A 26,350-nucleotide genomic window follows, 5' to 3' on the forward strand; every position below is an offset into this window, starting at 1 on the left:
AATCTGTGGTTATTTAGTTTCAGTTATTATTCCAACCCCAGTTCTTGTCTCAAGATTTTTTTTCAAGCATTGAATTGAATAGTTGATTACTAGCACAGTAGAATTTTGTTTCAGATAAGGATTAGTTTTTACTTTTAATTGAGATTTAAGTAATTTTATTTTTATTGATGTATATTTGGCACACAGTGTTACATTACTTTCAAGTATACAACATAGTGATTCCACAACTCTGTACCATAATTGAGGTATAATTTGTACTTAGTAAAATGCACAGGAGGTTAAGTTTTAAATCAGGGCCTAAGGTAAATATTATGTATAATCAACATTACCCTTACAGTTTCTTAATTTTTTGTAGAACAGGCATGCTTTATCTCAGGTATTACATAGATGATCTTTTTTTTCCCCAAGATTTTTTTAAAGTTTATTTATTTATTTTGAGAGAGAAAGAGCAAGGGAGGGGCAGAGAGGGAGCATTCCAAGCAAGCTTTGCCTTGTCAGTGCAGAGCCCAGTGTGGGGCTCGAACCCACAAACTGAGATTATGACCTGAGCCGAAGAGTTGGATGCTTAACTAATTGCGCCTACACAGGCGCCCCGATGGTTGTTCTTCTGTTAGATTAGATTGATGTTTAGTTGAGCGAAGATGAAGTAATTGGCTTCCATTTAATAGTCAGGTGATGTTTTATAATATTTTAAACACGGGAATCATATTTACGCAAAATTTAATTTTTTTATTTTAAATGTATGTGTGCTGTAACCCACTTTGTTTAAAAGGGAGGATGATAGCACGTGCCCTTCAAGATCTGGTCCATAATTTTGAAGGTACAGATAGGTGTTCTTCAGGTTGGTAATGTTTGGAGAACTATTTTAAGCTATCTGAGCTTAAAAGAGTCTTACTCATAATTTGGCTATTGTTGAGAGTGCAAATGAAAATACTGAGCACCTGGGTGGCTCAGTCATTAAACATCTGACTTCTCAGGTAATGATCTCATGTTTCCTGAGTTCGAGTCCCACGTTGGGTGATCTTGAGCCCTGCTTCAGGTGAACATGAGCCCCACTTTGGGTAATACATAAGCCCCGTTGCGGGTGAGCCCCACTTCTCTCTTCTCTAACCTTCCCTCTACCCACCCCTCCTGGGATTCTCTGTCTCTCTGCCCCTGATTCACTGGCGCCCCTACCCCAAATAAATAAATAAGTAAATAAATACATACATACAGTAAGTTTCCTTTAAAAAAATAAAATCAGAATACTAATTTTTGTATTTAAAATGGAGAAAATACTTTCATAGTGATGAACTTATTTTATGTATGGTATAGTACACTTTTTCTCACTAAGTACCCGAGGGGGGGAATTAGTAATCAGGTTATTTGGTAGTCATAAATCAAACACAATTTGATGCCTTTGATGGATGCTTTTAGTTCTTGTATAGAAAAACCTGGATAAGCAGTGTGTTCTCCCACAGTACAGTTTAGCTCTCTCGTGATGTGGATGATCAGCTCCACCAGATAGTATCTCTCTCCTTTGAAAAGAACTAGATATACATAAATTTTTATGTGCCACTTTTCTGACTTGGGCACCTAGGTAGTGGGTAATACAGTTTTGCCAAGATATGGGGAGAAGGAATATGTTTTTGGGGAGGAAGATTTCAGTTCTGAATCTACTGAGTTTGAAACATAACCAGTATAACCAAGGGAGATAGTATTCGTTTGTAGGTGTGAATCAGAACAAAGTCTGATACAGTTTTGGCAATAATCAGCAAATAGATAATTATCCCATGGAATGAAAGAGATGAACTTGACAGTACATCTAGAATGAACAAAAGGCCTAAGACAGATATTGTTGGAAGTTAATTTTTAAGTATAGGGGAAGAGGCTCCTGTAAGGCATAATTGAGAAAAAATGCCAGAGTCCAGAATAATAGCAGAGGAATGTTAATCATGGAAGCCAAGGTATAAGGAAGGACTGGTTAGCAGTGTCAGATAGTACTAACAGGTCAAGTATGAGGGAGAACTAATGTGTCTTTCGGCTTAGCAATAAGGAGATTGGTAGTGACCTTAGTAGAAGCAGCTTCCGTATGGTGTTGGTGATTGCAGCCCGATTGTGGTGGACTAGAGGCAGTAGATGCGAGGTATGTAAACGAAAGGTAGTGAATATGGGTAGTTCTTAGAAGTTCGGCTGTGAAAAAGAAAATAAAAAACTAGGAAAGCATGAGTTTATAGACATGTTCTTTAAAAGATGGGAAAGAGCTGATTTACTGTAATTCCTTTATTCTCTCTACAAAGTTTTGAGTACCTCTTCAGTGCTGGTACCGGGCATATAGTGGTGAGCAATATGGATGTGACAATAAATATGTCCCATCATAAATGATGAAGTATATAGATCCTGGGAAAGTGAAGAGAGAAGTCCCTTAAAAGCCCAGATAGACAGATTTAAAGCCAAGTCAGACAGATTAGCCAGGAAGAAAGACTCCTTTTTCTGGACAGAAGAAAGAGAGGGCGGGAATTTTTGAATACCTGCAGACTCCTACAGATTAATAGTACAAGTGTATTATGCAAAATGCAAACAAATGCTATTTGAAATGCAGGGTATAAAAAACTAGAACATAAATCTTACTGGCATCCAAGTTAACCCATACCTTCAGATTTATTTAATATCATGATCCCAGCACTTGGCTGCACTGATTATGCCCTCAAGGCTGATTACATTCCTCTTGGTGAGCAGTGGAGGCAAGGCAACAAGAGAGAGTATAAAGACAAGAAAAATGTAGAAACTTAATTGCTCTAAGGGAGAAGACAAAACTTCTCTCCCAAAAAGCCAAGGGCTTAAAAGAGGATACACAGAGAAAGGAGCAGTGCATTGTAAGAACATAATGGTTTGTTTGAGACCTCATTAAGGAATCCATTCTAAGTAGTGAGTAACTTGTGCAAAAGATGACGACATTCTGAGATTCCTTTATACTGCCAAGACATTCCTAGGATTCACATAAATTTTTTATGCAGTTGAACGATAATATTTTAACACCACAGCTTTTGCTGTTAATAAAGTAGGATCTGAGGATTCACCAATAAAGAAAGATGTATAATTATCATTATCTGACCCAAAGAGAATAGAAATAAATAATCTGTAGTGTGTAGAGCAGATATATGCATGTAGAATTTGCTGGTTTGGTGTTAAGATATTAGTAGTAGAAAATAGGTTTGCTTATATTAACATAAGGAACACTGGGAGGATTAAAAAGAAACTAATAAAGTTATTTGGAGAGTGTGGGGTGGTAAAAAGTATAACTTTTCACTTGTATAATTTTATATAAAGTATTATCTAAAGAAAATAACAATTAAATTTAGCACCAAGGAAAGTAAAGACATAGAGTAAAGGAAGAAATTAAGGCTGGAGAATTCTGATTTTCACTCTGTTCTCTTATTTTTCTGTTAGTAATGAGAAAGTCATTTTCCTTTTTTTCTTTTGTCCAATAGTGTATTCATTGGAAACATTTCAATTCCCATAAAGTATCTGTGTAACTGTTTTTTAAAAATGTGTTATTTAGGGGCGCCTGGGTGGCTCAGTCGGTTGGGCATCCGACTTCAGCTCAGGTCACGATCTCGCGGTCCGTGAGTTCGAGCCCCGCGTCAGGCTCTGGGCTGATGGCTCAGAGCCTGGAGCCTGCTTCCAATTCTGTGTCTCCCTCTCTTTCTGCCCCTCCCCCGTTCATGCTCTGTCTCTCTCTGTCTCAAAAATAAATAAATGTTAAAAATGTATTATTTAAAATAATTTCAGGATTCTAGAAACTTTTTATCTTGAGATAATTCCAGATTCACAAGCAGTTGTAAAAACTAGAGAGATTCTTTGTATCCTTCTCCCAACGTTTTGGTAACGTCTTGCATATTGGGTACGATATCAACCAAGATATTGATACAGTTCGCCAACCTGATCCAGATTTCATCAGTTTTACCTGCAGTCAGGCATTTGTGTGTGTGTGTGTTCTGTGCAGTTTGATCATGTATATAGGTCTTTATGACAGCCACCATCACAGTTAAGGTACTGAATGAGTCTATACATTTTTTTTAACTTTTTTTTTTTTTTTAATGTTTATTCATTTTTGAGAGATGGAGAGAGCGAGCATGAGTAGGGGAGGGGCACAGAGCGAGGGAGACACAGAATCTGAAGCAGGCTCCAGGCTCAGAGCTGTTAGCACAGAGCCTGATGTGGGCTCAAACCCACAAACCGCGATATGACTTGAGCCAAAGTCAGACATTTAACCGACTGAGACACCCAGGTGCCCTAAGTCTAGACTTTTAAATGAATGTTGATTCTGAATCATAGAGGCATTCTCATAGATTTTTTTCCCCTTACAGTGTTTTGGAACAACACAAGCTGACAAAAGAACAGTGGGAAGAAAGAATACAGAACTGGCATGAAGAACACAGAGGAATGCTGAGGTATTTGGGTGGCTATTTTCTTAGTGTTTTTCCTCAAAGTATTTTTATTTCATAGCATGTATTAATATATCAGATTATCCCCCAAAGATCATTCAACTTATATGAATAAATAGAAAGCACTACTTTGTAATCCAAAGTATTTTTGTAATTTTTTTGGTATTACCTTTATTTAAATGTATTACAATAAACTTTATTTTAACAGGGAAGATTCTATGATGGAATACCTCAAGATTGCACAAGATCTAGAAATGTATGGAGTCAACTATTTTGAAATAAAAAATAAAAAGGGAACCGAATTGTGGCTAGGCGTTGATGCTCTGGGTCTGAATATTTATGAGCATGATGACAAGTGAGTAAATTAGTTGCATGGTAGACTAGTCATTAATGATCTGTATGGCTTTAATTTTATGCTGTGTCTGTAAAAGTTCTTTTTTGGCTTGATTACTCTTACTGCCTTTTTTTTTTTTTTTTTTTTTCTTTTTTTCCTTGCTTAAATGATTAGTTAGGGCCCCATAGACTTTTGGATATCATGTCTCCATCTTTGCAACATCTTATAGCTTCAGAGTTCTGCTTCTCAGTGTATTTATCAGATGGAGTGATTCACTTCTTTTGCTCTCTTATGAGTTCTGTCCAGTAAATTAATTAAATTTGTTCCCTGTATAGGTGAAGAATAATTCCTTAAATATTATGCTTGGCATATAGGTTGAAATTGAAATTAACATATATAAGAAATCAAGAGCAATGAGAATGAAATTAATAGATACATGATTTATTGTATTTTGTAACACCTTTTTTTAGACATTTATAGGAATTGTTTTGAATTTTTTGAACATCAATAAAGTAGAATATCACTATATCAAGTAAGCATAGTAGATAGTGTTGTTATTATTATTATTATTATTTTTTTTTTAAATTGACCAGGTAGTAATTTTTATATTGGTATAAAATACATCAGACTCTTAAAATACTTTTAGGAATGATAGCTACAATTGCTTTATATTTTCTTTAATTTATTTGCTGTACCACATAAACATTTAAGTCCGTGCCAGTAATGTCTTCCTCTAAGGCATTTCTCTTTATTCTGTCTAGAATTTTAGTTTCATTATTACAAATATCTGATAAAATAAACATTTCTAACAATAAGTCTAAAAGAGAGCATTTTACTAATTTTACTCTGATAATATAGTTTTTACTTATATTACCAAGCAAGTTAAAAGGCTATATCATTCAGAATAGAATATTTTGAAAGTTTTGAAAAGCAAAATGGATTTACAGACCCAATTTTGTGGCCCAAATCTTTTTTCCCTTTTCTTTCTTTTAAAAATCATTGAATTAGTTTCTATTAGACTACCCGTTATAAATATGCTTACAGATAGGGGCGCCTGGGTGGCTCAGTCGGTTGGGCAACCGACTTCGGCTCAGGTCATGATCTCACAGTCCGTGAGTTCGAGCCCCGCATCGAGCTCTGTGCTGACAGCTCGGAGCCTGGAGCCTGTTTCAGATTCTGTGTCTCCCTCTCTCTCTCTGACCCTCCCCCGTTCATGTTCTGTCTCTCTATGTCTCAAAAATAAATAAACGTCAAATTAAAAAAAATTTTAAATACACTTACAGATAAAAATGGGGAATATGAAAGAGAGGGGGTTAGCTCAGGATGGGAAGGACTAAGATTTGAGATTGTGGACAAAAGGGATTTTGGTCTTATCTATACTGGTTCACTTTTTTAAATTTTTTTTTATTTTTTTAATGTTTGTTTATTTCTGAGACACAGAGAGACAGAGCATGAATTGGGGAGGGGCAGAGAGAGAGGGAGACACAAAATCAGAAGCAGGCTCCAGGCTCTGAGCTGTCAGCACAGAGCCTGACGCGGGGCTCAAACTCAAAAACTGTGAGTTCATGACCTGAGCCGAAGTCAGTCGCTCAACTGACTGAGCCACTCAGGCGCCCCATCACTTTTTTTTAAATAACTAAAATCTATTGTATTTCCAAAATATTTTTAAAAGTCAAAATAGTGGACAACTTTAAAAGCTTGGTTAGGTTCATTTAACAGTTCTGCTACTAATTGCCTTTGTGACCCTGGTCAGGTTATTAACTCTCTGAAATTCATGTAACTGCCAGGCTCACCTCACAGGATTGTTGTGAGAATTACATGAGGAAATTGCTTTAGAATTTTTCAAAATAATGTGTAAACATAGTACAGCCTTACCTAAAAAATACTGTGTTCCTTGTGGCGCCTGGGTGGCTCAGTCACTTAAGCATCTGACTTCAGCTCAGGTTGTAATCTTGCTGGTAGTGGGTTCAAGCCCTGCATCTTGCTCTGTGCTGATAGCTCAGAGCCTGGAGCCTGCTTCGGATTCTCTCTCCCTCTCTCCCTCTCTCCCTCTCTCCCTCTCTCCCTCTCTCCCTCTCTCCCCCTCTCCCCCTCTCCCCCTCTCCCCCTCTCCCCCTCTCCCCCTCTCCCCCTCTCCCCCTCTCCCCCCCACTCCACGCTTGTGCGCGTGCGTGCACTTTCTCTCTCTCTCTCTCTCTCTCTCTCTCTCTCAAAATAAATAATAAACATTAAAAAAGCAACTGTGGGGGCGCCTGGTGGCTCAGTTAAGCGTCTGAGTTCAGCTCAGGTCATGATCTCGCGGTTTGTGGGTTCGAGGCCCTCGTCAGGCTCTGTGCTAACAGGTCAGAGCCTGGAGCCTGCTTTGGATTCTATGTCTCACTCTCTCTCTGCCCCTCCCCTGCTCACGGTCTGTCTCTCTCTGTCTCAAAAATAAAATGTTAAAAAAAAAAAAAAAATAACAACTGTGTTCCAGCATCCCCCTTTTTAAATAGGTAACTTTGACATTTGAATGACCATTAGAGGGCAGTATAAGTCGTGGATATTGATAAAGTTTTATGCAGAAAAAATTATTTGCTGTGCTTCAGTTCTTAATCTCCTTAAGAATTAAAAGAACTATCAATAGGTAGAAATTCATACTCTGTTCTCAGAAGACTGATTAAAAAGATGTCTTTTGGCCAGCATGGATGTCATAATCATTTTGCTTACTTGTTATTGGATAACAGTGACAAATTTGATGGGTAGTCTGAAACAGTAAAATATATGAAAAGCAGAAGAAAAGTTGTTATTCCAGTATGTGTGTGGTGTGGTAAAATGGAGGTAAGTGCTGCATAGTTTTAAAGTTGGAATTCCAGCCCTGTCATTGATCCAAACATTGGTGTATGTGAATGTCTTAACCTTTTTTCTTTGGAGATAGAATTCACGTACCATAAAATTAATCATTTTAAAGATACTGAAAATTAGGGGTGCCTGGTGGCTCAGTCAGTTAAGTGTCCAACTTCGGCTCAGGTCATGATCCCATGGTTTTTGGGTTCGAGCCCCTTGTCCGGCTCTGAGCTGGCAGCACAGAGCCTGGAGGCTGCTTGAGATTCCGTGTCTCCCTCTCTCTGCCCCTCCCCCATGCATCCTCTGTCTCTCTCTCTCTCTCAAAAATAAACATTAAAAAAATTTAGGGGCGTCTGTGTGGCTCATTCGGTTAAGTGTCCAAGTCTTGGTTTTGCCTCAGGTCATCACCTCACAGCTTGTGAGTTCGAACCTTACATTGGGCTCCATGCTCACAGTGTGGAGCCTGCTTGGAATTCTCTCTGTCTCCCTCTGTCTCTGCCCCGCCCCCCCACTTGTGCGTGCTTTCTTTCTCTCCCCCACCCTTAAAATAAACTTAAAAAAAAATTAAAGATACTGAAAATTGTGTTTTTAATGTTATTCACAAATACTCATTTTTAAAGTAAAGAGAGGAAGGAAATAAAAAATTTTCATATTTAGTAACAGGTCTGTAAATCACATGAAAAGTTATGAAGACTTCTTTTTTCCCTCTCCTTAAACATTTTTAATAGTTGTAGTAGCTTGAGTCTAAATAGAGCTAATACAGAACCCCAGGAAGCTCAGTTCTGCACTCTGGGTTGCTAGTGTTTTCTAGGTAATTTTAAGAAAGCAAGTGTGATGCTTTCAAGGCTCATGAAGCATTTATGAAATCCGTTGATAGTTATTCTTTGTTTTATGTGACTTAACTGATCAAGTTTCCCCTTAGAAGATAATGTCAGTAGTATAAGTAAGGTAATGCATTTGAAAGTCTGGCACTCTTAAGACTGGTCATTCAGCTAAATTGGCCTCAAAATGTTAATGAATTTTGCCTTTTGTTTCTTGCTTTTAAGTAAAGGAATGCTTTCATTTTTTAAGGTTAACACCTAAAATTGGTTTTCCCTGGAGTGAAATCAGAAATATTTCATTTAATGACAAAAAATTTGTTATAAAGCCAATCGACAAAAAGGCACCTGTAAGTAAAATTCTTTATGTTCTGTATTAACTCTTTTTTAATTTCTGCCACTTTGCTGTGATAATCATTTGAAGAGTGGCATCGTTCATTTATTGCTCCTGACTTGCTCTTTCCATAGTTTAACCTTCCCAGTGAGAAAATAATGAATGCTAGTAAATATACAAAGTTTTAATCTTTTTTATGACAAATATTAGAGTTTTATGTTAACTGAGATTCATCTATAAGGTGGGTGATGTTTGTTAACAATCCTCATTCCTAAGAAGCAGTTAAAACACTTGTTCGCTGCTAGCCTTCCTAGTCCAGTGCAAATGTGGCATAGTCACTTGGAGGTAGGAAGTTTTATGATTTCTGAACTGTGTGTAATACGACATTAGGATTCATACCACATATTAAAATTTAGTGCATGTTATTGTGAGAGACACTATCTTGAGGAAGATTTTAATTCAGAAACTTTATGTTTAGGATTTTGTTTTTTATGCCCCTCGTCTGAGAATCAATAAGCGGATTTTGGCTTTATGTATGGGAAACCATGAACTGTACATGCGGAGAAGGAAGCCCGATACTATCGAAGTGCAGCAGATGAAGGCTCAGGCAAGGGAGGAGAAACACCAGAAGCAGTTGGAAAGGTATGGACTTTAGGTCTGTGATGCGTAATTAAGTAGGTGAGCTAAAATTTACGAATGCTCAGTTTTTTGAGCATTCTCTGAGTTTACATTTTTGCATTGTTTTCATTGTATTAAAATTGAATGAGTGCTCTCCTTATCCTCTTCTGAAATGAGTGTGTGTACTCTGCGAGTGACAAATCTTTGACATGTTTCTGAGAGGGTAGCTTCCCAGGATTTCACAGATGTGCTTTTTTTTTTTTTTTTTTTTTTTTTTTTTTTTTTTTTTTTTTGGAACATACTTGCTTTTCCCTGACTCACTGGTTTGGGTACCATAGTAGTTTGGAATTTTTCAAGTTTGTTTCCCTTCTGACTTGTATTTCCAAATTTTTCAGGATAAGAATTGCTGAATATTTTGCTTTAAAGCCATATCAGTGACACTGTTGAACTGAAGTGAAAAGTCATTATACAGAGCAACACCAGGACCCCCGCCAGTGACACTGATGTTATCAACCATGGTTACACAGACTTTTGAAAAAGATACTGTTAAATATCCTAGAGAGTTCCCGAAAGGGACAGATACTGAATGAAAGCCTGTGGACGCTGGAACCAGATTACCAGAGTCCGCAGCATTATTCCCAAATCTCATCCTAGATTGACTTGGGCTTTAAAATTAACTTTCATTGAGGAAATCTTTGTGGTATAGAATAATACAGTCGTTTAAGAAATGAGTGGGTCCTAAACAAAACAAAACTGAGGAGCTCTAAACATATATAAACTTACATATTTCAAACATCTTGGAAATAATGCGATTTGAATATAAGAATTAAATAGGTCCTCTGCTAGATAAAATTTTACTACTTCCCATTTTTAGTGTTTGTGTTTAATGATGTTTTTGTTTTGTTTTTTTCTTAAATGTTCTCTGTAATTTAGATAGCTCTCCTCAGGTTGTCTCCCTTAGAGAAGTCTACTGTGTTGCCAGACTTTTTTTATGTAGGCATGAAACTTTCCAGTAATTCCTCACCCCATCATTAAAGATACTAACTTGGATTGACTGTGCTCTGTCCCTTTTCGCTGCTCTCATGTAGCTTAGGATCACATTGTGGTTTTAGGCTTACATGCTTTTTAAAGTGGTTCTTATTGGGGCTTTACTTTCTATATATTCATAGCCATCATAGCCTCTCCATTTCCCTCACAAAGACTAATTTTTTTCCTTCTTCCTTTCCTCCCTCCCTCCCTCCCTCCCTTCCCTCCTCCCTCCCTCCCTCCCTCCCTTCCTTCCTTCTATGCATTCTCACCCTTACCCGTACCCTCTCTTTCTCACTTCCCATCCCTTCCCTTCCAGGCCCATGTCTAAGATCTCCTGTCATGAATTAAAAAAAAAAAATCACACCTCATACATATCACTCCATAAAATGCCCTCTGTTCTGCTTCCCTGTAATGTTGATACATGATTTCCATTCTTAAATATGTTTGCCTATTTGTCCTTTATTTCTCTCCCATAGAGGAGTGCTGGATGGCTTCTAGTGTATGTAGTGTGATTAATAAGTGCCAGTTGGTGATCGTAGCGAAGCCCAGATGGAAGTGGAAGACTTGAAGTTTCCTTTCTCACGCAGTAACCATGCCGTGGTTTCTGTCTCAGATAAATTTTGCAACCTTTCACTGGCAAACATTTACTACCTCGTACCGTGTAGGAATTCAGTCCCCGTTTAATTCATTCGAGTTGCTCAGAGGAGGTTTTACGTTAGTCTAGCACACAGGGATCTGGCAGGTCGTTCAGAAACGGCGTGCCGAGCCTTCATCTAGTCCCTGCTTTCCAGATCAGAGAGAGAAAAATGACAGCCGTATGTGTGGAAGCAGTTGTGGTCAAGCCCTCTGGCGGAGTAGCCAGCAGTAGAGGGGGGAGGGGTCGCTTCGCCAGGGCTGCCTGTGCTGCCGGAGTGGGGAGGGGGCGGCAAGGCAACCTCTCTCCCGGAAGTGCCGTTGTGCGTGGCCGTGTTCTGTCACCTGAACTCCCATAACTGGATTTTTGGCAGTGAAGGCGATGTTCTGTACCGTGGGTTGTTGGGCTCTGCAGTCTGTGCTCTAAGTTCTTTACATCCAGGTTGAATGATAAGTCCCTCTGTAATTCCTGAACATTTTTTTGTATGGCTAAAATCGTTACCAGATAAAAAATGGAGACAGTTTAGGGGCATCTGGGTGGCTCAGTCGGTTGAGCGTCTGACTTTTGATTTTGGCTCAGGTCGTGATCTCACGGTGTGGAGCCTGCTTGGGAATCTCCGTCTCCCTGTCTCTCTGCCCCTACCTGCTAGCGCTCTCTCTCTCTCTCTCTCTCTCTCTCTCTCTCTCTCTCTCTCCCTCTCCCTCTCCCTCTCCCTCTCCCCCTCCCCAAATAAATAAATGTATATATATATTTAAATGGACACAGTTTAGAATCAGATACCTACATACCAGTTGTAGCTTAGCCGTGCGGTATTCTTTGTAATGGCCGGCTGCTTGTGTCACTGTGACCCAGCTTCAAGGTTGCAGAGATTTTTGTGAGAAAGAAAGACAGTGGCATACAGACATTTAGCCAAGTCCCTGGTGCTTAATAAGAAGTATAATAATGCTTAATATTATTAATGCATAGTCTGGATGAAAGCTGAATATAAGTTAGCTTTTACCCTTTAAACCTGTAATTGGGTTCATCTGATATTCTTTAAAAGGTAAGGTATTCTAAAATACTTTATTTTCTGCATGTTAGTGGAGAATTGAGAGTTTATTAATATGTTATATATGCTCTTAAACTAGAACGACTTGGTCAAATTAGGGTTTCCAAACCTAACCTCCGAATAAAAACTTACATTTGTGGCTTTACTTAACCACAGGAGGCTTCATGAGAAAATGCACCTTTACTAAGGCTTGAAAGTTAGAAATAGGCTTAGAGTTAGTTAGAGGGGGGTGCCCTTGAACTTCAGGTTTTGGCCTGATGTACTAGGTCACCATTAGCTGTCTGTCTTACTTCTTGTTGACTTGTTATAACTCTGCCCGTTTGCTCCAAAGCTGGAGCCTCTTTCTGTGGCAGGGGCAGTTAAATATCTAGGAGCTGCAGGAATTTTTAAGTTTAGGTTTATAGAGTAAGGGAAAAAAGCTTCAATGATAAAACTTTGCTAATGACTTTATCACAGACTGGAAATTGAGATTTTGTGCCTGAAATTCAGAATTGACACCAGATGGCAGTGATGGGTTTTGGGGGGAAATTTGGATGTACTCAGATAAGAATCAGACATGAAATCATCATTGATTTTTTTTTTTTTTTTTTTTTTAATTTTAGAGAGAGGGTGAGTGCTAGCAGGGAAGGGGGCAGATAGAGAGAGGGAGAGACAGGGAGGGAGGGAGAGAATCCTAAGCAGGGTCCGTATTGAGCCTGGATGCTATCTGGGCTATCCCACAAACCTGAGATCATGACCTAAACTGAAATCAAGTCAGACGCCCAACCAACTGAGTCACCCAGGTGCCCAAATAATTGATTTTTTTTTTTAACTAAAAAAAGAAAATTATTCCCATTAAAGTAATGGGAATATTGAATATTGATTAAATTTATGAAATAGTATATTTCTGGCCGTCAACATAGAGTCTGACCCCTGGTAAGTTCTTGGTAGATGTTTGTTGAGTGAATTTGGCTATATTTAGAAGAAACAGTCTCATTAGGCCCCTGGCAGATGCAGGAGATAAAACTGGCCATTTATATCAGCTTAAGTTGGTGCTACCTTAGGAATTAAAAATGTGTTAATTCATGTTAATGATTGAACGTTCTTGCCTTCCCAGGTTATTTTACTTTAAACAGTTTAAGTAAAATAACCTTGTGTACTCCTTTTAAGCCTTCTTATTTCTCTCAACAAAAGTGTGCAGTTAACTCCTTTTGTGCTGACCTGTAATGTGTTGTCAGAATTCACCAAGTATGTAAGTGATAATTCTCCTAGCTTCCCCCCACCCCCCATTCAAGTCCACATGAAAAATATGCTTTGTATACAGGGATATATCTGACAGTTTTACTTTCCTAGCACTTCTGTAAATTTTTACCTTGAAAATATTTCCACAATGGCTAAGTTGTTAATACCTTTTTAAGCAGTCCTGGATGACATTTCCTGTGACCTCACAAAAAGAATGCCTTGTAATCCCGTGCATGTGCATATCACAGGGCAGTCTTGTATTTTCAACTGGGTGGTTTTTTGAGATCAGCTGAATATAATGAAGACTCTTAAAATACTTATACTTAGGGGTGCCTGGGTGGGTAATTCCATTGGGTGTCTGAGTTGGGCTCGGGTCATGATCTCGCAGTCCATGAGTTCAAGCCCTGCATCAGGCCCTGTGCTGACAGCTCAGAGCTTGGAGCCTGCTTCGGAGTCTGTGTCTCCCATTCTCTCTGCCTCTCCCCCACTCAAGCTCTGTCTCTGTTTCTCTCAAAAATAAATAAACATTAAAACAAAATTTTAAATACTTACACTTAGATTTTTCTTAGTTTACTCACAGTACTTGAGTTTCACGTCAAAATTTCTACGTATTAGTATGTAACAAAGCAATTCTAATTCCTCTTAAGGGCACAATTAGAGAATGAGAAGAAGAAAAGGGAGATAGCAGAAAAGGAGAAGGAGAGGATAGAACGTGAGAAGGAGGAGCTAATGGAGCGTCTACGGCAAATAGAAGAACAGACGCTGAAAGCCCAGAAAGGTAGGAGCTTCTGTTCAATGTTGAATTCACAATCGTTCCTCTTTTGTCAGATGTAATATTTCCTTACTCTGTTAAATCTTATTTGTCTTGTAGAATAAGTCCACTTAGTTGTCAGATTAATACATACTGGAATCACATCCTAAACACATTTAACTGAGGCGCATAGAATGTTCCTGTGTTCGTGTGTTCTTTCTTTTTTATTTATTTAAACACGGAGCTCTTTTCATGTGTACCCTTATTAAATGTTGTAAATGAGTGCATATATTAACTTTTCCCCCTTACTGTTCAAGGTTCTGTAAACACACATTTTCACTACTTGCTAGCATTTCAACAAAAGCCATTTTATTCGTTGCTTTATGGATATTTCAGTACTTTAAGGCAGCTAAGTAATTTAAAGTGTTTTAAGCTATTCTATTATAAACTCCTTTGGGACTCCATCTCTAAAGTTCATTTTAGCATATTAAAAAAGTACACAACACATAGAAGTGTTTGTTTTTGGTAACACGTTGGGAAGAACTACTTCCTATACAGAATGTAACCAGAATGCTACAGTGTATAGTAAGGAAAATTGGATTTAGAGAGTGGTTTATATTAAATAAGTCTAGGATATACTACTTAAAAAAAATTTTTTTTTAATGTGTACTTACTTTTGAAAGTGAGAGAAAAAGACACAGAGTATGAGTGGTGAAGGGGCAGAGAGAGAGAGAGAGGGAGACAGAATCTGAAGCAGGCTCCAGGTTCCGAGCTGTCAGCGTAGAGCCCGATGCGGGGCTCGAACCCATGAACTGTGAGATCATGACCTGAACCAAAGTCAGACTCTCACCCAGGTGCCCCTAGGATATACTACTTTCAAACAACAAATAGCAGGAAGAACAGAAGAAAAAGGGTGTTGAGCAAAATAAGATGTTTTTCTTTTCAAGCATTAGTATTTAGTGAGGGTTGTAAACATTGGAAATATATACTATGAACTGGAATTAATAACTGCTTTCCTGACAACTGGTAGAACCAGCTTTTAGTTCTATTTTTTCTAAATAAAATAAAAACATTAAAGTTTATTAAATAATAATCTAAGGTTATTCTCATTCCTTACATCAGGCTACCATGGTGGGGAGATACTCTGGAGCAGTGGGGAGGAGAATTTGCAAATGGGTAACTACGGGACAAAGTCCCAGAGATGGCTGTAAACCCACAAACTGGTTCATCATTCTGATCCCAAGAGGATTGGAAATAATAATTGTAAGAGAAGAAATGGAAAAACTCTAGTAGCCTTATTCTCACTCATTAGAAACCTCACTTCTAAGAGCTAGAAAATGCCTCAGTTCAAAGATCAGAGGTATTAAATATACTTGTTTGCAGACCACTAGAACCTGTTTTCTCACTTCCAACTTCATACTGTTTGTACCACTCCAGGTGCCTTTTTTGTTGAATAAAGTGGACACTTAGGAAGTGCCATTTGGGCTGCCTTCTAGGAATACAGAGAATCAGCCTGCGTGGCTCCAAGTCTTTGTGGTTGGCAGAAATAAGATGCATAGAAATACAGATAAAGGGAGGCCATATGTGCCTGATGTTGCGGAAGACTGTAAGCAGTGCTTGGAGAGGAAGAATGCTGTCAGATGGAATGTGTGTTGTTCAAGGAAAAGTTGAAAGAAATTTATCATACTGGCATGACTCTAAAGGAAAGATTGAACGATACCAGTTTTGAATTTACATATATCTTTTTCTGAGAGAATAGCTACTTACTCAGTCTTTCAGTTTCGTTTATTTAGGATGTGTAATAAAAATACTAATGATTTACACACAGAGAACTACTCACGTCAAGAAGCACTAAAGAATATAATAAGGAAGATAGAACCTAAGAAAGAATGTAGAGTGTCCCAATCAAGACAATTTCCAATCAGTCATCGTAGGGCAAAGGACATCTAATTGTTTCTTGGTTTTGTTTTTTTCCTAATAATAAAGCTTTTCCAGGCTGTCCTAAAATCTTCATGATTGTCTTGTAATTTATGCTAAATTCTCACTCAAATGCAGTAACTCTGGCCGTATCTAAGTAATAGTATTTAGTAGATAAACCTAAAATTTTTTTGTTTGAGAAGAAACTTTTTCTATACTTCATTATTACCATTTTATTAAAAAATTTTTATTACAGTCATTATTTGAAATGTGTTATGAATCATTATACAGAACCATTCTACCATTTACATTTCCACAATTCATCACTGTTAAATTATTTATCTTTTTTTTTTTTTTTTAAGTTCACTTATTTATTTTGAGAGAGACAGAGACAGTGTGAGTGGGGGAGAGAGAGGGAATCCCAAGCAGGCTCTGAGCTGTTAGCACAGAGCCCAACATGGGGCATGAACTCAGAAAACCGTGAGATTATGACCTGAGCTTGAAACCAAGAGTCTGATGCTTAACCGACTGAGCCACCGAGGTGCACCTCGTTACTGTTTTTTTTTTTTTTTTAAATTTTTTTTTCAACGTTTTTTAATTTATTTGTGGGACAGAGAGAGACAGAGCATGAACGGGGGAGGGACAGAGAGAGAGGGAGACACAGAATCGGAAACAGGCTCCAGGCTCTGAGCCATCAGCCCAGAGCCTGACGCGGGGCTCGAACTCACGGACCGTGAGATCGTGACCTGGCTGAAGTCGGACGCTTAACCGACTGCGCCACCCAGGCGCCCCTCGTTACTGTTTTTTAAACCATCTCTGAAGATACTGCAGACTATATTTGAGATATAATAGAGCCATATTTGCATTCAGTTACTGCTGCAGCAAATATCAAAGTGAAATCCCACCTTGAAAAGATAAACCATAAAAAAAAAAAGTAGAGTGATTTCATTCATTCTGAATATTAAGCACTTAGTGTGTACTAGGCACTGTTGTAGGTGCTGGGGATAGAGTACTGAACAGATAAGGTTTCTGCTGTCCTGGAGCTTACATTTTTTGAGGAAAGAAGATAATAAAATTAACATAATAAAGATCATTTTATTTTTTAAGTGTTCAGAAGGAGGTGAGCATGATAGTGGGATAAAAGCAGTTGGGAGCGGGGGCGTTTGTTTTATGTATACATTGTATACAAATAGGAGTCAAGCTTTAATTCTGTCATTGACTTAGAATGTGACCTCAGAAAGTCATTTTAACTTCTCAATTTCCTTAGGTTTCTAATTTCTAGAATGGAAGGAAATAATCCCTAATTTAATTTTCTGAGACTTTTTTGGCAAGTTTTTTTTTTTTTCATCTAAGTGTAGTGTACATGTAGTAATGTGCATGTCTCTTAGATACAAAGCTTAATGAATTTTTACTAAGTGAATTTATTCCTGTGGGTACCCAGAGCAAGGTACAGAACATTACCTCCACTCAGGGAACCTCCCTTATGTCCCTTCCCAGTCTTTTTTTCACCCCAAATGTGGCTCTGATGTGTATCTTCATTAGAGTTTAATCTTACTTTTTTGAGAGAGCCCTCATGTGGGTGTGCACACCAACGGCGGTGGGGGCGGGGGGGTGGGCAAAGGAAGAGTGGGGGAGAGAATCTTAAGTGTCTCCATGCTGGGCATGGAGCCTGATGCCGGGCTCAGTCTCATGACTGTGAGATTGTGACCTGTGCTGAAATCCGGAGTTGGACTCTTAACCACTTGAGCCACCCGGGCACCCCTAGTCTTTTAAATTTTTAGCAGCTTTGTTGAGATATGTAGAATGCCACAAAATTAATGACTTAAAGTATATAGTTTAATGGTTTTTAGTGTATTCAGAGCTGTGCAGCTGACCCCACAATTCTAGAACGGTCACCCCAAAGAGACCCCCATACCCATTAGCAGTCCATCAGATTTCTTTCCCCAGCCTTCCCTCCCCCAGTGCTCATCTCCTTTTTTGCTCTGTAGACTTGTGGGTTCTGGTCATTTCATGTGAATGGAAAAGTGCAGAATGTGGTCTTCAGTAACGGTCTCTCATGGAGCATAATGTTTTTGAGGTTCATCCATATTGTAGCTTGTATCAGGCATTCATTCTTTTTTACAGCTGAATGACAATCATCGTATGGGTATCCTCCGTTTTACTTACTCATTAGTTGGTGAACATTTGGGTTGTTTCCACCATTTGGCTGTTGTGAATATGTTGCTGTGAACATCTGTTTACTGGTTATTGTGTATTCGTATGTTTTCATTTGAGTGTAAAGTTGGGAGTAGATTAATGGGTCATGTGTAAGTTCACGTTGAACTTTTTGATGAACTGCCGAACTGGTGTCTAAAACGACTATACCTGTCGCGTTCCCGCTGGCAGCGTGTGGTTTGTATGACCCATAGCCTCACCAACACTTGCTGATGTCAGTCTTTTGGATTGCGGTCATCCTTGTGCACTTGAAGTGCTCCTGTGGTTTTGATTTGCATTTTCTGAATGGCTAATGAAGTTGAGCATCTTTGTATAGGTTTATTGGCCATTTATATATCTTTTTTGGAAAAATGTATTTTCAAATTTCCCATTTTTCAACTGCGTTGTCTTTTTGTTGTTGAGGTGTTAGAGTTGTTTATATATCTCAGTACAGATGTCTTATGACCTACCAGGTAAGGATTTGCAGATGATTTCTCCTGTTCTGTGGATTATCTTCATTTTGATGCAGGTGTTCTTTAAGCCCAATGATTTTAAATTTGGATGAAGTCCAGCTTATTTATTTTTCCTTTTTTGCTTGTGCTTTTGGTGTTAGGCTTAAGAATAGTGTTGCCTGTTTTTGAACTTTATATAAATTCACGTAGTTGGCTTCTTTTTCTCAAATCTTATGCCTATAGGTGTGGTTTATTCTTTGACGCAGCTGTGTAACATTCTGTTGCATGTATATCACACAATTTATCCATTCTCCTGGTGGTAGGAGACATTTGAGGCTTTTCCATTTTGGGGCTGTTGTGAAGTAAGGCTGCTATGAACATTCTTAAACATAGCATTTGTGTATTAATTTGGAGGAGGTGTATACCCCTGGGAGTGGGATTGCTGGATCACTGCCACAGTTTATCAGAGATCCTGCCATCATTTCCCAAAGTGATTGTATCCGTGTTCGTTCCTTCCAGTGGTGAATGGAAGTTCATTGGCTCTGTATCTTCATTACTTTAATGACTTGTTATTGTCAGTGCTTTTTGTGTTTTTTGTTTAGTCATGATGGTGAGCATAGTGAGTCCAGGACATTTTCTTGATGGCTGATAATTTGATTTTGAGCACTTTTGCAAATGTTTACAGCTATCTGTGAAGTGTGTTTTCATGTCTTTTGCTTAAAAAATTGTTTTTAATTGATCTATAGTTCTTTTCATGAATTTTTAAAAGAAAAATCTCTCCATGGTTTACCTTTTTTCTCTCTTAATAGTGTCTTTTAATGAAGAGAGGTTTTTCATTTTAAGTTCCATTTATCACTCTTTTACTTATAGCTGTGAATGTATTATTTTTCACGCTTTACTTTTTTTTTAATTAATTTTTTTAATGTTCTTATTTATTTTTGAGAGAGAGACAGAGCATGAGGGGGAGGGGCAGAGAGGAGACACAGAATCTGAGCAGGTCCAGGCTCCGAGCTGTCAGCACAGAGCCCGACACGGGGCTCGAACTCACAGAACGCGAGATCATGACCTGAGCTGAAGTCGGACACTTTATTGACTGAGCCACCCAGGCGCCCCGATACTGCTTTACTTTTCACACGTAGGTTCACATTCCATACATACGTAACCAGTTTTGTAGGAGTCAAGGTTTATTTTTTCCCCAAAGTATTTCCAGTTGACCCAGACCCATTTGTTCCAAAGACTGTCCTTTTCCCCATTGGACTACAGCCATCACCTTTGTCACCAGTCCAGAAGACAGTATGTGTATGGATCTGCTTCTGGACTGTTCTGTTCCACTTACCTGTTTCTCTATTGCCAGTGCCACACTGTTCAGTTACCAGTTGTATCTAGAAAAACTTGAAACTGACATGTCTCAGAGATGAGTAATAGGTGTACAGCCAAGTGCATGCTCATGTACAGTAGGAAGCACGTTGCAAAGACGAGGGCAGCTCCTGGGCTTCCAGATTACTTATATTTTAAATGATCTTTTATGACATTATTTGTTAATGTTCATTGTTAATGGCATTAATTGTTACACATTGCATACTTTTATAAATCATCCTGAAGTTGAGAAAAGGAGAATAATGACTTGGAAACAAGTGACCATAGGGAACCATTTAGTTTATAACAGGACAAACTACGGCTCCAGCAGTTTATTCTCTGCCAGGACTGGACTGCTCGGTGTGAGTCAGCAGTGCCGGTGTTCTGCGTATTTCACAGTGTAGACCCTCTCCTCCTGTGGTGGTGGTGGCGGCAGAGGCACCACTGGGATCCTTCCTCGGTTGGTAGTCTTCTCTCTCTGTTTGTTGTATTAACTGTACTTTTCCTTTTTTCCCATGTTCTTTGGCTTCCTGTTCTAGTTCTTCATAACCGTCTTCTGAATAGAGCGCGTCTGGAAGGGAAGTTCTGGAGATGGATAGTCCCAAGACAGGAAGATCATGGGCTGTTGGGATGTTTTTGCTGCAGACTTCTGTGGGTTGAGCATGTGATTAACGGTGGCTCCCTAACTATGATTATCCTCCAAGCTGGCATTTATTTCTGGCTTTTCTGATGGGTCCTCCCCTGACGTCTACAAGTCTAGGCGTTTCAAATTTTCTTTCCTTAAACTTTACTCTGAGCCACAGGAGGAGCTTCACATGCTCTTTTGTAGCTTTACTGGTGGTTTGGTGGTCATAAATATTTTACCTTTTGGGGGGATGGCACTTAATGCATGATTCTGGTGTCTCAAGGTTTTGCTAAAGTAAAATTAGTAGTATATCTGGGTCCCTGTCAAAGATCTCCTGAATTTTAGTATCTGTTTCTCTGTGGAGGGGCTGTGGATTGTGGACCTAAATGTTGAAGGGAGAATGAAATTTCTAGAAGATAGCAAAGGACAGTATTTTCATAATCATAAAGAAAAGATTGATAACGAGCTTGCATAATTGTAGAAGGGACTCTGGCCTTCGCCGTCCCTGCGGAGGATCTGTAAGGTGCCCGCAGCTCTGCTTCTGCATTATTGTCAGTGCTCCTCTGGGCTCGGCATCTGTTTTTGTGCCTTGCGGCTGCTTCATCTCTCCTAAATAAGCAGTATTTATCATACTTATGTCAACATCTTTGTTTGCGGACTCCAATATCTGGATAATCTTTGGGCCTCTACAGTAGTCTGTTTTTCTTTTAGGGGTTTTACGGGCATCGGTGGGGGTCCTTTGGTCCCAGCTTCCTCATGTGCTTGGTAATTTTCGTTGCATGCCCAACAGTGAGTATGAAACATTAGGGAGGCTTAGGATGAAGTTATTTTCTTTTAGAGAGGATTCGATTTTCTTTTGACAGGCACACTGTGTGCAGATTGCCTTGGTGGAGTTGAGCGGGATTTCAGACGTTGTTAAGGTTTGCCTTCTCCTGTTGTTGCCCTCACTGCCACATCTCGGGAGTATCTTCTGAAAGACTGCTTATTTTCTAGGGCCCTTCTATCTTAGGGGGCCCTGAACTCCAGCCTTTGACTCCTGGCTGCAAGAGAGTGTCGATCTTTTTGCTCCACTCTTCAGCCTATTACAGCTGGTTTTTTTTTTTGCTTCTTTTCCTTGTTTTTCACCCCATATGTGTATCTTTTAAGAATTGGCAAACATCTTGAGGGGAAATAACATGATTATTTATTTATTTATTTCCTTATTTTTGAGAGAGACTGAGTGGGGGGAGGAGGGGAGAGGATGCCAAGCGGGACACCTACTGCCAGTACAGAGCCCAATGTGGTGCTTGAACCCACAAACTGTGAGATCATGACCTGAGCTGAAGCCAAGAGCAGGACACTTAACCAGCTGAGCCACCCAGGTGCCCCAATAGCGTGCAGGTTTTAGAGCTTACTCTTCTATTCAGGCTCTTGGCCTCTCAAACCTTGGATGCCTTCGTGGCCCCACAGTTTAAATCTGTATCTGCTAAGTCTGGTTCAGTACTACAGGCCTCAGGCTGCTGCATTCCACTCCACCTTTGTTCCACTCTACTGGGAGTATTAAATACCTATGTTTTGTTTGTTTCTTTGTTTTTTGTTTTTTTGCATACAAAATAAGCAAATACTCAAAACTATATTCTTGTTCCTTCTTTCTTACATAAAATGGAGCATACGGCCTACGTCTTGGTGCACCTTGCCGTTTTCAGTTAATATACTTTTATTTTTAAATTTTTTTCTCAGTATTTATTTTTAGATCAACAGAGCACAAGTGGGGGAGGGACAGAGAGAGAGAGGGAGACACAGAATCTGAAGCAGGCTGTAGGCTCTGAGTTGTCAGCACAAAGCCTGATGCAGGGCTCGAACTCATGAAACCGTGAGATCATGACCTGAGCCAAAACTGAGAGTTGGACATTTAACCGACTGAGCCACCCAGGCGCCCCTCATCTTCTAAAACAAGCCATATCCTTTGATACCCTCTTCCCGTATGCCGGACCTCAAAAATTGTAGGTTTTAGATGTTTATGAACCAGAGGCAAAATACTGATACTATTTACCTTTCTGAGCTAATCCTTCTCTACAGGTATCCTAATGGGATCCACGGTTTTGGAGGCACGTCTCTTTTATAGAAATAGAAATAACCTAATTTTGGGGTTTGTAAACTTTTCTGTAAAGGGTCAGATAGTACTACCTCAGGCTTTCCACTTCACACAGTCTCTTTTGCGACCATCAGCCCTGCTCTTGCAGAATGAAAGCATCCTGTGCTGTATGTAAACATGTGAGGGTGTTGTATACCTTAGTGAATGACGGTATGGGTTCCAGTAAAACTTTATTTATAAAAATAAGAAATTGGGTTAGTGGGCCATAGTTTTCCAATCTCTGTTCTAACTCATTTAACTGGGGAGGGAAGAAAGAAAGCATTTCAAAACCTTCCTTTCTAGGGGTGTGCCTGGGTGGCTCAGTCGGTTGTGTCTGGCTCTTGAGTTTGGCTCAGGTCGTGATCCCAAGGTCATGGGATAGAGAGCCCCACATTGGGCTCCGAGCTGAGCATCAAGCCTGCTTAAGGTTCTCTCTCCCCCACTGCCCCCTGCCCTTCTTCCCTGTTCCTGCTCTTGCCCTTCCTAAAATTTATTTAAAAAAAAAAACAAAACAAAACAAAAAAAAAAACTTCTTTCTAAAAGAAAGTAGATTTGAAGCTTTCTACTTATTTTCAACATTTAAAATAATTTACACTTTTGCATAATTCTTAATAGATCACAAAACAACCATTGCCTTGTGTACCGTTCTTCAAAATCTTTATTGCAAAAAAACTGATAGAAAATAATGAATATTGGGGAATATTTATTTTAAAATTTAACTTTATAACCTGCACTTAATTTTCTTTCTTCTTTCATAGTACAGAAGGAATTTTTCTGTAGTTATTTGTTTGCTTGTTTAGATGAAAAAGCCGTGAGTTTTGTGGGCTTTATTTTATATAAATATTAGTCAACTAGATGGAAAGAATGATTTTAAGAAAAGTTTGATAGGTTAGTTTGATGTCCCAGTTTTAAAAGGCAGATTCTAAAATGAATAATCCTAGAATTTAGTTGTGGTAACACCCAGTTTTGTATACATTTTATCTTTATAATAGCTGCATACAATTTTTACATTATTTTATTGAAAATTTAAACTTTGACCAGAGTTATTTTTCTTCTTGACCATCTCAAAACTTCCCAAGTCTTAACTGCGATTACCTAAATTAATTCTGACCAAGACCAAAAAAGTTAACAATGGTAAGGAGAAGTGTGTATGTAACAGTTAGCTTTCAGACCTCATGACCTAGATTTTTAGTTTTTCTTCCTTTCTAAAATACACAGAAAGGGAGACATTCTTTGTAGGACATTGCAGTCTCTTAATAGATGGCATTCATTTGTCTTCTGTCACAAAATGTCCTTGTTATTAAACAAGAGTTGTTAGAATAATATTTAAAATTAGTACTTTTACACTTAAAAATTTTTGGATTTGTGCTGGTAGTATTTTCCTTTTTCATTCAACACATCAAATAAAAGAGAATTAACTTTATGATCTGTACACTTAAAGATTAAAATTCATGTTATTTATCTCCAAATATTATTTTGTCTCATGCCCAAAAAATGGGTATGTACCAGTTACTGAAAATTTTTAGTAATTCCTATAATTCACATCAGAATTCCTATTTTAAATCAGTAATTGCTGTTTTCAGTCTTAATGTTTTGGGTTTACTTATCTGATACTTAGTTTAGATAAGCAGAAAGTTAGGTAAGTTTGAAAGTGTATTGTTTTATAGAGTTTTGAAACAGGTGGCAAAGTATTTAGATCAAAACTTTGGAGATACTAGTTTTTTAAAAATAAAGATGTGCTTCAAGCTTTATGACATAACTTGAATTACAAAAAGTTTTCATTTCTTCAGGTTTTTTAATTGTGAGTACTAAAGAAAATTACTAGGCTTTTGCCAAGTTAAAATCAAAGTATGTATGTTCATTTCCAGATGTGCTAATTTTTAGAAACTGTACAAATTATAGATTCTTTGCCATCATTTCGGCTTCTTTTGATAATGCGAATAATTAGAATTAACCATTGTTTTGTGGGGGGTGTACAATTTGACAGAACTAGAAGAACAGACTCGAAAAGCTCTAGAACTGGACCAGGAGCGAAAACGAGCAAAGGAAGAAGCAGAAAGGCTTGAAAAGGAGCGCCGAGCTGCTGAAGAGGCCAAGTCCGCTATAGCAAAACAAGCTGCCGACCAGATGAAGAATCAGGAGCAACTGGTCAGGAACCTCAGCTCTTTCTCAGAGAAAAAGGAAAATTTAGACAGAAGCATAGAGCAAACCTTGTACAACTAAGCACATTAGAGATCTTCTGGAAAGCACACCAAAGATATAAGTAGTGTCTAATAGCAAAGTTTGGAAATAAATCTAAACATTTAATTTCTGCCTTAAAACAAATAAACAAAAACTAAAAATAAGACCATAAAAGATAAATGGAGCCTGTTGCTAACAAAAGATTTCTGATTGACTTAAACTTTGCCTAAACCACTGGTGTGTTTTACTTTAGATAAATTGACAGTACGTTCTGATTCCTTCTTATAACCGTGGGCCGTACTTATTGGGGTCTTTGTGTTGGTTTGTGTAGTGGACTTAGATATATTAAGTGGGCATGACATTTAAAGGATCCTGGAATTAAATATTGGTTCAGACATTCGCTTGCTATGTGTCCTTGGGTCTTTCTGAGCCTCAGATTCTGCCCTTTGAAAACAGAAATAATGTCACCAGATAGGATTGTTGGGGAATCACATGAGATTATTTGATAGCATGCTCTTCAAACTATAAAGCATTATATAAATTTTTTCTTTGTAGGCTTTAGCAAATACTTTATTGATCAAAGTTTACAAATAGCTCTGGAGTTACACATTCTAAGTTCCTGCTACTGGAAGACGAATAACTACTTGCTTATAATGAAACCATTTTTACTTTATCTCCTTACTAGTTCATTATACTACAAATAAGATATTTATGATCTTAAATACACCTTTTAAAAAAAAAATTTTTTTTAATGAAAGACCATCAAAGAGGAACATAATACAGCCCAAGCATGTACATTAAAGCTTTGTTGACATAATATAAATTTTTGAAAATACATATTTTTAGTATTGGTAATTATATTGTGTATTTTAGGCAGCAGAACTTGCTGAATTCACTGCCAAGATTGCACTTCTAGAAGAAGCCAAGAAGAAAAAGGAAGAGGAAGCTACTGAGTGGCAGCACAAGGTGATCGTTGGTTTCTTCCCTCAGTATCATTTGTTGAATATCTACTTTGTACCCAGTCGTATGCTGAGTTTATAGAGATGAATACTGTCACGATTGAGAGGGGGAAAGATACCTGTGTGTATGAATGTGTTTGTATCGTACTAATTACTGATCTGTCGACGCAAGCTCAGTATTTGGGAGCACAGAAGAGGTGATTAATTTCTGTGGGAATGAGGCAGGCTTGGGGAAAACCCTTAGAAGTTTAAGTTGCGTCGTGAACTTCAATTTTGGGGGTGGTTAGAGACTGTAGACAGAGGGGCTGAATGAGTACAGGAAGTTTGCAAGCACATGCTGGATTTGAGGGGCAACCAGTAAGCAAGCAGTGCTTTCGAGCATCGGTTCAGAAATCTTGTGAGATGTGGTTGGGACATTAGAGAGGAAATTAAGTTGTGAAGGGCTTTAATTTTAAATCAATGGCAAGATGATAGGGAGTGTCTGTAGACATTTGACTTTGAAGATCTCAAAACAGGA

General features: G+C 38.4%; 1 protein-coding gene across 2 annotated transcripts in view; it reads left to right on the forward strand.

Moving 5' to 3' along the window:
• Positions 1 to 26,350, forward strand: part of RDX (radixin) — a 93,372-nt gene that overhangs the window by 31,952 nt on the left and 35,070 nt on the right. For both annotated transcript variants that reach the window (XM_053900526.1, XM_053900527.1), the window contains exons 6-12: positions 4,350 to 4,433; positions 4,636 to 4,782; positions 8,656 to 8,752; positions 9,215 to 9,378; positions 13,934 to 14,064; positions 24,681 to 24,841; positions 25,748 to 25,840. In XM_053900526.1, the coding sequence (XP_053756501.1) occupies positions 4,350 to 4,433; positions 4,636 to 4,782; positions 8,656 to 8,752; positions 9,215 to 9,378; positions 13,934 to 14,064; positions 24,681 to 24,841; positions 25,748 to 25,840 (877 nt within the window). The remainder of the gene's footprint in view (positions 1 to 4,349; positions 4,434 to 4,635; positions 4,783 to 8,655; positions 8,753 to 9,214; positions 9,379 to 13,933; positions 14,065 to 24,680; positions 24,842 to 25,747; positions 25,841 to 26,350) is intronic.

The sequence above is a fragment of the Panthera pardus genome, unplaced genomic scaffold (assembly GCF_024362965.1).
Source record: "Panthera pardus isolate Hobbes unplaced genomic scaffold, ASM2436296v1 HiC_scaffold_12, whole genome shotgun sequence".
Taxonomy (NCBI): domain Eukaryota; kingdom Metazoa; phylum Chordata; class Mammalia; order Carnivora; family Felidae; genus Panthera; species Panthera pardus.